The sequence below is a fragment of the Molothrus aeneus genome, chromosome 5 (assembly GCF_037042795.1).
Source record: "Molothrus aeneus isolate 106 chromosome 5, BPBGC_Maene_1.0, whole genome shotgun sequence".
In the NCBI taxonomy this organism is placed as follows: Eukaryota; Metazoa; Chordata; class Aves; order Passeriformes; family Icteridae; genus Molothrus; species Molothrus aeneus.
This window is the reverse complement of record NC_089650.1, coordinates 31,105,042-31,118,157: the sequence shown is the minus strand read 5'-3', so window position 1 is coordinate 31,118,157 and position 13,116 is coordinate 31,105,042. Positions and strand designations below refer to the sequence as shown.

General features: G+C 40.2%; 1 protein-coding gene across 1 annotated transcript in view; it reads right to left on the bottom strand.

Moving 5' to 3' along the window:
• The window catches only part of PPP1R12A (protein phosphatase 1 regulatory subunit 12A), a 113,159-nt gene that overhangs the window by 56,053 nt on the left and 43,990 nt on the right, over positions 1-13,116 (bottom strand). The window contains exon 2 of the mRNA XM_066549786.1: positions 12,841-12,971. Within this exon, the coding sequence (XP_066405883.1) occupies positions 12,841-12,971 (131 nt within the window). The remainder of the gene's footprint in view (positions 1-12,840; positions 12,972-13,116) is intronic.

Genomic DNA, 13,116 nt, shown 5'->3' with positions numbered 1-13,116 from the left:
CTGAACAGGTATGAACAGCCAGTGTACAGCTACCCCTCAATCACTCCCTCATGCACCCTTCACAATGTTACACTCACTTTTGAACATGTAATCCAAACCCCAGATAAATGTAATGACAAAAAGCCACAGCTTCACAGTTTTGGAAACCTATGTTGTAATCCCTACAAGCATTTGGTGGAGAGTGTTAAAATGTGTGCAGCATGGGGCAGGCAACAGCAGGTCTGGCCAGGCGTGGAGGAGCCCTGCCCGCCTGGGCAGGGACCCCTCCCACAGCCCCCCCTGCTCTGCACCACCGGGGACCCTGCTCACCCCCTGGAGAGAAATCCAACAGGTAACTTTCCTCGACGCCCTTCCTCCACAGCTGAGGTACTACTGCAGTTCTCTCTTCTCAATCTATGATTTATAAAAGAACGTGAAGGTTCCAAATTCAGCATTGGAACCAAAACGACAGAAATTCCAGTGGGCCTAGAATCCTTTCTCCTGAATGATTTTAAGACCAAAAGGAGAACAAATCAAATTACTTGAAAAACAAGGTCAAACTCGCAGGGATGTCTTATTCAGGCACTCTGCAAAATGCCATCCCACACTGTCAGTCACTGGGGTGTCTCAACATTCTGCCTCTGAGCATTTAAAACTGAATAGACACTGGCACAAGAAAGACAGTCTTCTGTGATGGCATTTAAATTTAAACCAAATAATGAAAAAACTCATGCACTTCTAAGGTTATGCTGCTTTGCAAAATCCAGAAGACTTTCACTCACATCTTCCTCTTCTGAAAAAAGAGTGCTGCAGCACTTTTAAAAAAGGAATACTCCCCCCATAAGCAGTATCATCAGCTAGTAGCAATGCAAAACACAAAGTTAAATCAGACCAATTAGGGTTATTTGGCATGACTAGACAATTATTTACTCTGAAATACATGAGTGATGATTTTAAGACAGCTAATATCAACAAGAGACCTGAGCTAAATTTCTGATTTTTCTCTTGCGGAACACAAACCCCAAGAATTTCTGATAGCTAGAGATGCTTAAAAAAATAACAACAAAGAATAGGGGAGAAACAAATGGCCAAAAGATTTTAAGGAAATAGAAGGGAGACATTTATTTCCAATTTTCATCAGGATAATCCAGACTAAAGCATGTATATTTTTTTCTAAATATTTAACCAGTTTGCAAAGACAATTTTATGTCCTTCAATATGCAATAGCTCTTGCAGATAGCATCAAATCCAGCTTCTGATTCTCTCCCGTGAAGCTCTTATGAAAGGCATCTTGGACCGACCGATCTTTGCTTCAAAATTGTCAAATACTCCCAAAACTATCAAAGTAGTCAAAGAAAAAAAAATCTTCCTATGTAAACACCACTTTCTATCACTTCTAAATATTGTACCTATAGAAAAAATAGATTTATGATTAGGAAGCCAACATTCCATAACATACCAACACATCCCTGAATTTTGCACGTAGCTGGCTGTTCCCAGCCTCCACTGCTACTTGTATGCCCAAGGAAGCACACTGTAGAATCTCATCAGTCTTCCTTGTTGGTATGCAGGAGCATAAAAGAAACAGTGTAGATAACAGTATCTGGTTAGTTTTAGTCCTCTTGGGCTCCAAGAAACCTCTGAAAGAAGCCAGCTCTAGAAATATTTGTACGTAGGTGGCCAGCTAAACTTAATAGCGCAAAGATGGAAAAGGAAAAATTCCTACTTGCAGCATCTGAAAAGCAACCAAGCCTTCATATTTTGCCTTATCCATACAGAGGGAAAGACATTTGAGAGGTGGCAGAGCAAGGTTTAGGTGAAAATAAACAGCGAGCGAAGCAAGTAAAGTCAAAAACATGAAGAAAGCCATATAGGGAAACATATGGCCTATTCCAAAAAAAGAACAAACCAAAAACCAACCTACCACAAAAAAATCTGCAAATGAAGCAGCACCCAAGAAAAAACTGAAGTGGAGCCTGACATTGACAGGAGGAATAAAGGGCAAAAATTTCAGCAGGAATGAAATGAAGCAAAACAAGAAGTATTTTTAAAGTGCATATCTAATGTTATTTTCATGATGCACTGCATGAATGAGCGTTCATCTTGAAGCTTGCAGCATATTGTGCAAAAGTGAAGGCTGAGTATGAAAAATGTCTCACTGCAGCTGCAGAGGTCACGCTGTAACTCCAGCTGACAACACTATGCTTGGAATGCTTTCCCATAGCAAGTCTCCAAGCAATTGTGGTGATTTACCTAAACATCATCAAGGTGAACAACTGGTATTGAGTTACAGTGGTTGAGAAGAAGAGGTAACAGCAACATGGAGGCAGAAGAGGAGGAGGGAGAAGGAAGACCATGCTGCTTCCCACTTTCCTCAGCTAAGAAGAGGTGATCCCACCAGGAGCTCACCATCCCTCCTGCCTTATTGCGAAAAGCAGCATTGCTATATTTGGGTATGGTAGCATCAAAAATAATGATTTTACCTGTTGACTTCTATTTCAGCAGAAGTTATGAGTATGGACTTAACAGGCTTGTTTTCGTCCAACAGCCACATGATTGCATTTATATCAGAAAAATTTAAACCAAGATCAATTCATTTCCTGTGTTAAAAAAGGTCTTAGTATATACATAACTACTACATCCCAGAACTTATCTTACTTGTAATTATATTACATAACAATACAGTAAGCAGACCTCTCTGTAAAGCAACACTACTATCACAGTTGCAGTTTCTAGCATCAATCAGTAGTACTGAACTTAGTCTGACCCCCATTTAGATACCAGCAATCTGCACTTCATAGCAATTGTTTACATGTTCAGTCTGCTTTGAATTTCCTTGAAATCAATCTTCTTCCAAAAGAAAGTCCTACTCTTCATTCAAATGTCTCAATCATTCATTTGATAAGCAGTATCTTGTCTGTAATAAACGGGTTTCAAATAATTACTTTTTTATACCTTTTTCTTGTCAAATCCACTGCTTAAAGAAAACCCTCACACTTCTGTGTCTTAGTGTCTGTCTGAATTGTACCCAAATAACCCACTTTCATCAATGCACAGCAGCCCTTATGTGTCTAGAGACACCATGGCTACATCTACATGCGTTTTAGGAGAACTCAAACATCTTTTACCCTGTCTCAGTCAGGGGTAAGACTAGAAAACCACACGCAGATTATGGTCATTTGCACTGAAATGACGCAGTTTAGGATAGCCAACAAAAGACGTGGCTTTAAGACAAGATAAGTAGGTCATAAATTGTTTTAGTGTCACTAGAAAGTCTACTGTATTGTGCCAGAATAGGGTCAAACTCACAACAGATAAACCACTCAAGTAAAAGCTGAAACAAAATCAAAACTGAGATGCAGAGAAGTGGCAATCTATACCACAACCTTGTTTTCTCCTAGAACACAATCCTCAAAACCAACTTTGTTGCAAGTTAAATTATTTTTATATCAGATAACTCAATAAACACTATATTCAGTGGTCAACAGCACTAATAATTCCATAGATTCCACAGTGTACAGAGGATCTATCATTGCCTCTGTCATACACAATTTTGAACTGGTTGATGAGGCCCCTCACATGTGACAGTACGCCACACTCACCAAGCCTTTGTGCAATTCAGAACTTGGTTGCCCATGTATATAATATACCTAGAGATGTTCTCCCATGTTCTAGTCCTACCTAGAAAATAGGAACTTACTGGTGGCAATGGGCAGTTACAAGTTACAAGGGAAGGACCTCCGTGTTGTTTCTTGTGAGTGTATACAATCTCTCAGGTTTCCATATCTATCACTGTTCTGTATATGTTCTTTTCCTTATGTACCACCTTCAACTTCAGAATTCAGACATAAGGCATCTACTTTAAATTGTTCTCAGAATACCAATAAAACCAATGTTTTGTGAGAAACAAGTAAGATCTCTCCTATTTCACTTCTCAAAGCATGATGGTTTTTTAGACATCATCTCCATTTTCAAATTCTTTTTCAGCCAAATACTACGAGTGCATTGAGCATTACAGTGGGCATCAGTCACTTGACTTTCATTAGACTGAATGAATTGCTAAACTGTATTAAAAGAAAAAAAGATATTTCCCAATTAATTGTGGTCCTGAGGAAGATATCTCTGAACCTAATTTCTATTACATTTACCCTTAGAAGAACAGGAACACTTACTAAATATTAATACATTAACTAAAAATATTTAGGGTCACAAATAGAGATGCACACAGTAAGCCAATCTGAAAAAAGGCAGCTATAGAGCACACACTTTACTGTACATTCTACAGTGACCAGCTCTCCTTAACTCCCTCACCTGAACAAGCATGTATGAAGATCACTTAAGTCCTATAGTTTCCTCTAACCTATCAACCATATTTTACTGTGTATTTCTGTCAGCTGGGTTTTATCCACACATCAGATCACAGCTACACAGTAGAAAAGATTAAACTCTACCACATAATGGCATGATTTCAAAAAGGGAACTTCACCATCAACCTTAACAATCTCATTAGCATTTCATTATTCTTAGGACATTCATGCAGCAAAAACATGCTGGCAACAGGACACTACCACAGTACACCTTCATAAAAGAAAATGCCAACTGATACTACCTCACTGATCTCCCAGTCTGTCCACTATTTTATGTAACAGAATTTAGTTTTATCATTGCAGATAACTAATGCAAGTTTGGAGAAGGAGGAATTTTTATGTTGCACAGAGTATCACAATTTGACTGGGGGCGGAAAGTAGGGGACACGTTTTTTCCCCAATCTGTTTTTCCACAAAGAAGGCAACAAATGGAAATTAACAATCTTCTAAAGCCTGCAGCGACCTTTTCCCAGCTCTCAAAACAAACACTTGCAGCTTTACCAATATCAACTTGTAAGAGTCAGTCATTCTTCTAGAAGAGATGTTTTTCCTTGGCTGGGTATATATCTTCTTTCCCTGTTTTTATTTTGTCACATGACTTGTTTTATCCTTCTGAAGTCCTCTTCTCATTTTCTTGAGTAGGTTGTATGATGTTTCATCTTTGCTTCCTTTTACTTTTAATTCTACACCTCCAGTCAGCATTTCCTACTATTTAAATAAACATTTTAGATCCTGACAAAAACATCCCTTCACCTTATAGCATCTCTGTAAGATCAAACCCCATACCAGTTTGCCTCATCAGTTTGCATGTGGTTTACCTCAGACCACAAGCTTTACCTTGTTGTTCAAAAATCCAAATTTCCAATTATTCTCCAAAGATCCATATCTGAATGCATCACTAGTAATATCACTTCCTACTCAATTAAAACCATAACTTGTAACCAAGCTGAAGGAGATAGGAGCCATCCCTGACATTTTTATTACTGTGCTTTGCTTAAGTAATGTTTTGCTCTTTAGGATTAAAATGGGTTACAGTAAAAGAGTTTAGATTAAAAACTCACTAATAAGAAAGAAATAGCTTCAGATGATCAAGTTATTAAGACTTTGGGAGAAGATGGATTAAAAACAACTGCTTTGAAACATACTTTCTAGCACTAACACCCTCAGATATCGTGAAAGAACATTGAACAGTACCAAGTGGTTCAGGCTCATGAGCTGGGAGATGAACCATGGGACTCCACCACTGAACAGGCAGCTCTATTGAGCCAGGCTTCCAATCAGAAGCATAAGATATGTCTGAAAAGCAACTTAGACTTTTTTTTTTAACCTGAATATCTATGCCAAGTGCTGCTGGCAAGCCAGGTCAGCTCAGTGATCCAAAAGAGAATAAAGCCTCCAAAGCCCCTGAAGGCTATTCTTATGCATATAGTTCCCACATTGTTGTGTGATCATTAGATAACACGAGGGAAGGTGGAGGAGGAAGTGAGTATCTGCCTGTTTCTGCAATAGTCCCAAGTTAGATCACTCTAATCAGGTTGTCAAACTGCACTGAATTCTCTTGACTAGCTGTTGCCAGATGAGCACAGGTCCTGTACCACAGGCAGGAATCACTACCAGGCAGCACCCACAGCACTCCCCCCAAGGCAATTAGAGCTGTAAGAAAACCACCTATCACTGAACATCTAGATATCCAACTACAGGTTTGCAGGATTGTCTCGAAGTCCTCTGTCTATCAGACAAGGATCACTCATTTAGTCTTAATGGACTGTTACCAAAATAGGGAGATCCTGGGACAATGGTTTGCAAAGGCTTCAGCAAACAAGTTTGGCTGGGTTCACTTTCGGGTGTCTGGAGTCTGGAAGAACAGATGGGCGTCAGCAGCAAGCCTGTGGTTACACACAAGGCTGTTAAAGTCTGCTTTAAATATTAGGGGAAGGAAGGGATATATAACATAGGAAACTTTGGGCAGAAAGGAAGAGTCGGTGTTTTACAGCAACAGAGTTGGTTAAACTACTATTCTCTTCCTAAATAAGCTGAGGAGACTCTGAACTTGAGATGTTTTTCTGTTTCTGACTGTAATCATATGCTTCAGCCTTCAAAACCTCTTAAATAAAGAAGGTGTATTTTGAAACTGGGCTAAGTCTTAGGATTTGTATGGGTATCAAACTACAGGTATCAAACATGCTTCTCAAACATAAAAGCTACTGAAAAGAGTCAGTCCAAATATCCAGAGAACATCAAGCCCATCTCCAAACATAAGATCTCCACGGAGAACTAAAGCAGAGCAAATACATGCTACTTTTCATATAATACCTTTCCAACTACTGCCATGGACTTTCTCAATCAGATTCCATTTGTATGTATGCATTCTGCCTTAGTATTTTTTTAACGTATCCACCCTCCACAGATTTGTCATCCCTTGAACCCACAAGGAATTTCAGTATCTCCAGCAACATTTGTCAAACTGCTCGTAATACCTACTGCATGAAGGTATGAAAATGCTATTCTTCCTTCAGCAGACATCTCTCTCCCCCTTCAGTTTTTGGGTGTTTTTTTGCAACAAAACTGTAACTGTCACTGACTTTGTTAGTTTTGAAAAACATTTTTCTTATACTTCTTGGAAGATGCATCTTTCATTCTGGGTAAAATGAAAAAGCACTCCTATTTAAGTAGTATAACTGCATAGTAGCCTCTGAGCAGTTGCAAACAAGGTTCAAAATATGTAAACTACACACTCACAACTAGGCAACCTACAAAGCCCACAAGAAAGTAATTTTTAACACAAACTTTAATTATTGAACAAAAGAGAAGTTTCTGCTACTTCAGATTTTTCTTTATCTGGTGCAATACATAGCAGAGAAATAAAAAAGTAAGCATTTTAAAATTGTTTCTTAAATGCCACTTTTGCCCTCCCCGATTACTTATTTTGCATTCAAAAAAAGTTATTTGTTTATTTCCTGATACTGAAATAATATACGAACTTTTCAACCACAGAAGAGATCTACAGAGAAGATAATTCATTATACACAAGAAAACAACTGTATAAAGGCAAATTCAAGGGTCCTACCCATTAAATAGCATCTTAAAGAATGCACACAAAATTTCTGTTCAAGTCCTGTATTCAAGTTAGTTTCTTTTCACATAACTATAATTTTACAAAGCATTTCATGTTGACTTCCTAATTTACACTAATATATTAGTGAAAAAAAGTTCACTTGGGTAAAGCTTTCTGTATATAAAAAAAATGGAGAACAGAAAAGAGAACATACTATACAAAATCCACCTATTATGGAAATGTTGAAGAATTTTGATTTAAAACATGTTCTTATTACAATTACTTGCAAGGTGATTTACATAATCATAAACTAGATGAACAGCAATCTAAATAGACAATTCTAAAATTAAAGTATTCAAAGAATTTCTAGTAAGCTGAAACACTCTCAGTATTTACAAATGTCAGAAACAACAGAAGCAGTTGCCTTCCATACCAGAAATTTTACTTTTACAGCAGGACTCCCCCTTTGCAAGCAGCTGACACATTGTTACACACTAAACCATGTTCTTTGCTGTATTTCAATTGAAGTGGCCTTCTATAAGACAAACATTTCTAAAAGTGGAAGATGCATTTTTTTAGAATAGACAGGAAACATAGTCAAGACAAGATGGCTGTTCTGAAGGAGCAGGAAACTGAAATGGCACAGGAGATACTGCTGGGAGAAGCTGTCACAGGAGTGGTGAACCCAGTGGAGGATAACAGGGACAGGGAATACACCTGCAATGACAAACCCACTGACCAGACAGTACAGAGCAAAATAAAATCCCAACAAGTGGGAGACCATGCCACATATTCACTCAGCTCACTAGCAATTAGCATGGGACCAAGGCAAAAATATTGCTGAAGTCGTGGCTCCCTCAGATATCCAGAGGTTTTTTTCAGAGAAGCTTCCTACCACCTCCATGTTCTGTACTTCTCACAGATCTCCAGCACATGGAGTGCACTCACTGAGGAACATCTGAGTAGCAGCAGGGACTACTTAAGAGTAATGTACTCACATATATATGTGAGTACATTACAGCTCACATATATACCTTACAGCAGCCTTCTTGTACCTAAAGGGGCCTATAGGAGAGCTGAAGAGGAACTTTTAACAGGAGCATGCAGGGACAGGAAAAGGGGAAATGGCTTCAAATTGAAAGAGGGAAGGTTTTGATTAGATATTAATAAGAAACTCTTCACATCAACAGGGCAACCAAGGGATCAGGTGCACCAGCATAGGTTTAGGAAAGGCAGGTCCTACTTGACCAACCTGATCTCCCTTCTATGACCAGATGACCCATCAACTGGATGAGAAAAGCTGTGGATGTTGTCCACTGAGACTTCAGAAAAGCTTTTGACACTCTCTCTCAGCAGTCTCCTGGAGAAACTGGCTCCTCATGGCCTTGTCAGGCACATTCTTTGCTGGATAAAAAACTGTCTTGATAGACGCATCTAGAGAGTGGTGATGAACAAGTTACATCCAGCTGGGAGTTGGTGCTCCCCAGGGCTCTGCACTGGGGCCAGTCCTGTTTATTATCTTTATGGATGATATGGACAAGGGGATCTAGGACACCCTCTGTCAGTAAGTTCGGCAGGAGTGTTGGTCTGCTGTAGGGCAGGAAGGCTCTGCAGAGGGCTCTGGACAGGCTGGATCAGTAGGCCAAGGCCAACTGGATGAGGTTCAATAAGGCCAAGTACTGGGTCCTACACTTGGCTCCCAACAACCCCATGCAGTGCTACAGGCTGGGGACAGAGTGGCTGGGAACTGCCCAAGGGATAAAGCAGCTGGGAATGCTGGTGACAGTGGCTGAACATGAGCCAGCTGTGCCCAGGTGGCCGAGAAGGCCAATGGCATCCTGGCCTGGATCAGCAATAGTGTGGCCAGCAGGAGCAGGGCAGGGATTGTGTCCCTGTACTTGGCACTGGTGAGGCCACACCTTGAGTCCTGTGTCTGGTTCTGGGCCCTTCACTGCAAGAAGGACATTGAGGTGCTGGAGAATGCCCAGAGAAGGGCAACAAGGCTGGGGAAGGGTCTGGAGCACAAGTCCTGTGAGGAGTGGCTGAGGGAGCTGGGGTTGTTTAGCCTGGAGAAAAGGAGGCTCAGGAGAGACCTCTCTCCAACTCCCTGAAAGAAGGCTGTAGCCAGGTGGGGGTTGGTCTCTTCTCCCTGCTAACAGGAACTGGACAAAAGGAAACGGCTTCAAGCTGAGCCAGGGAGGTTCAGGTTGGACATGAGGAAGAATTTTCTTGCTGAAAAGGGCAGTTAAGCATTGGAACAGGCTGCCCAGAGAGGCTGTGGAGTCACCATCACTGGGAGCATTCAAGAAACAACTGGACAGGACAGCTTTATGATCATGGTGGTGTTCAGTCAAAGGTTGGACCCAGTGATCTTGGAAGTGTTTTCCAACACAAATGATTTTATGGTGAAACATCAGAACAGGTTGCCCAGAGAAGTCGTAGATGTCCCACTCCTGGAATTGTTCAAGGCCAAGCTGAACACGGCTCTGGATAACCTGGTCTAGTTGTAGACGTCCCTGCTCACTGCAGAGGGGTTGGACGAGTTGACCAATGAAAGGTCTCTGCCAACTCAAATACTCTGTAATTCTAGGATTAGAATTAAAATCTCCTAGTTCAGTTGCTTTCTTAAATATCATTTTAGATTTTGAGACATGCAAGCCTGAAATAATCTTTCGCATATTTGGATGATTTAAAAGAGTTGTGCTCTCTCAATAAGTAAATTTCAACTAAGAGGAGGGAGGGAGGCAGGAAGGCAGGCAGGCAGGCAGGCAGGAAGGAAGGCAGGAAGGAAGGAAGGCAGGAAGGAAGGCAGGCAGGAAGGCAGGAAGGAAGGAAGGAAGGAAGGCAGGAAGGAAGGCAGGAAGGAAGGCAGGAAGGCAGGAAGGAAGGCAGGAAGGAAGGCAGGAAGGAAGGCCTAAGAAAACTTAAGATGGCAGCCAATGAAGCAGAAACAAGATTGCCAAGTCCCCAGTTTGAGAAGTACTACAAAGCTGTGCAACACGTGATTCCACAGGAGGATGAGAAAGGGAAGCACAGGTCAGACTCTCCCCAGCCCTTTACTAATAAAGGTAGAAAACAACAGAACTCATTCCCCGAGTGTCTTCTCTCTTGCACAAAAATACGTGCTAAAAGTATAATACATCAGATTCAGTCACAAACATGCATGAACACACATTCTCATGTCATGCTTCCCAGGAATGCATTCTCACTAAAGGAGATGCTGAATCCAACGCATACTATGGACTAAATAAAAACAAAATTTCTAATCTCTGGTATTTTATTGAATTCACAGAATCACTGGGTTGGAAGAGACCCTAAAGATCATCAAGTCCAAACCATGCCCTAACACCTCAACTAAACCGTGGCACTGAGTGTCACATCCAATCTTTTCTTAAACACATCCAGGCATGGTGACTCCACCACCTCCCTGGGCAGACCATTCCAGAACTTTATCACCCTTTCTGTAAAAAATATCCAACCTGTATTTCCTAATATCCAACCTGTATTTCCCTTGATGTAGCTTGAGACTGTGTTCTCTCGTTCTGTCAACTGCTGCCTGGTAAAGAGACCAATCCCCACCTGACTACAGCCACCTTTCAGGAAGTTGTAGAGTGATAAGGTCACCCCTTTTCTCCAGGCTAAACAAGCCCAGTTCCCTCAGTCGTCAGGATTTGTGTTCCAAGCCCCTCACCAGCCTAATTGCCTCCTCTGGATGCGCTCAAGCGTCTCAACATCCTTCCCAAACTGAGGGGCCAGAACTGGACACCGCACTCAGTTTTGCTTCAGCTGTTGACTGTGGTTTCTAGAATTCATTTTTGTAAATTATTTGAAGATGAGATTGTGGAGAAGCAGTCTGAAGAAGATCTAAACTCTATGGGCATCATCAGCTATAAATACTGCTCCATTCACATCAGGTTCCCCTTTTCAGCTGCATATGGAAATTTGTTTCAACGGCTTATCTTCGAAACTCCATGCACCTCAGAATCACTGCTCTTCCAACATCTTAGATTCTCACATCCCAAAGGACTACAGTTCAATAATCCCATTTCTCTAAAGGCTATCTATAGAAAATATGCAGAGAGGTTCCGCTCCAGTCTGAGAGAACAAGAACCAGACAGATCTCAGATATTCAAGTCAATAGTGAAAAACTGTTCAGTGGACAAGGAACATTGCTCACTCTTTCCTAACCAAGTGCCTATGTTCGGCTGCAATGCCAAATCAAGATAATTTAACTAAACTTTTTCCTATTGTGGAATAAAGGCAGGTGTTTGACTTCCACTAAACTGTAGAAAGGCCTATATTATCTCAATTTGCAGGGAAATTCTTTAGCCAAGTATAGTATAATAGTATAGCCAAGAAGTAAATACTTCCAGTACTCATGCAAGGGGGACAACAGCATCAAACATCAGCATAGCGTAGAAAGGCAGATTACAAAGTTAATGGTCACACAGCGCCCCAGGTATACTGAGGATATACAAAGGAAGTCACTCTGTGAACACCTCAAAAAAAATTCCAGGGAAAATTATACACTAGAGTCTCCAGAATTTTTCATTTCTCTCTAGACTGCAGCAAGTAAAACTCTCAAACTCACAGAACAAACTCACAATTTTCATTCCTCACCACTGCAATTAGTACATAATTATATGATAAAATACCGCTTTCTATTTTATCCAAATTTTACATTGGATCAGATGTCACAATGAGTTTGGTAAAATTAATGAATTTTGTGTTTACCCAAAGGGTTTTAAAAAAGACTTTATTAACTGCTTAACTGCAACAACAGCGTGCTGAACAACATATGCCACACATTTTCTCAAAAAAATCGTAATTTCAGGCTTGAACAGGTAACCTATCAAAAATTTTAATTTTAGCACACCTTCAGTGGCCCTCAACAGACTTCAAAAATAACAAAACCACTCCTGGAATTCAGTAGTAAGCTTTAACTAATACTGAAACTTATTGTAGGCTTTTGCTCCACAGCCAAAAGAACTAGTCAACTGTTCTATACCACAGCTGAAAAACAAACGTTTCAAGACTGCAAATACAACTGTAAAACTTATCTCCTACACACAGACTTATCTCAGGATAATATTTCAGACTATTAATAAATGTAACTTGGAACATTGTCCCTATGCCTTCCCCCAGAAAGCCTTTCTACAGAAAAAAAAATAATATAAAGAAATAATCTGACAGTCATAAGCAGTCTTATGTTTATGTTTGTATCTATCTAATATGCAATGTAAAAAAACTAGAAATAGAAAATGCAACACACAAAGTTATAGACGTAGCACACTTCACAAATATCAAAAGCTTTCTTCCTCACTACACATCCCAGAGGCAACTAAAAACATAACTTATGAATACCATAAAGCTTCTATTGTCTGTCTAGCAATGTATGAGCAAAATACACAGATTTAAAAGTAGAGGAAAAAGTCTTACTCTGCTATATCAAGATATCCACAGGAAGCAGCTGCATGTAGAGGTATCCAGCCTTCATTATCTGGTTGATTAATATTTGCTCCATTTTCCACCAGAAATTTCACCATATCTACGTTATCATCTATACAAGCCTACAAAGAAAGAAAGAGTTAAGAAGTAAGTTCATATCAAAGCTGTTCTACAATGGACATCTTTAAGCAAAATCTTCAGGAGAAAGCGTAAGTATTTTCAGTTCTGATGAGGAAGTAGGGTTTCTTTGTTGGGGTCTGACAGCAA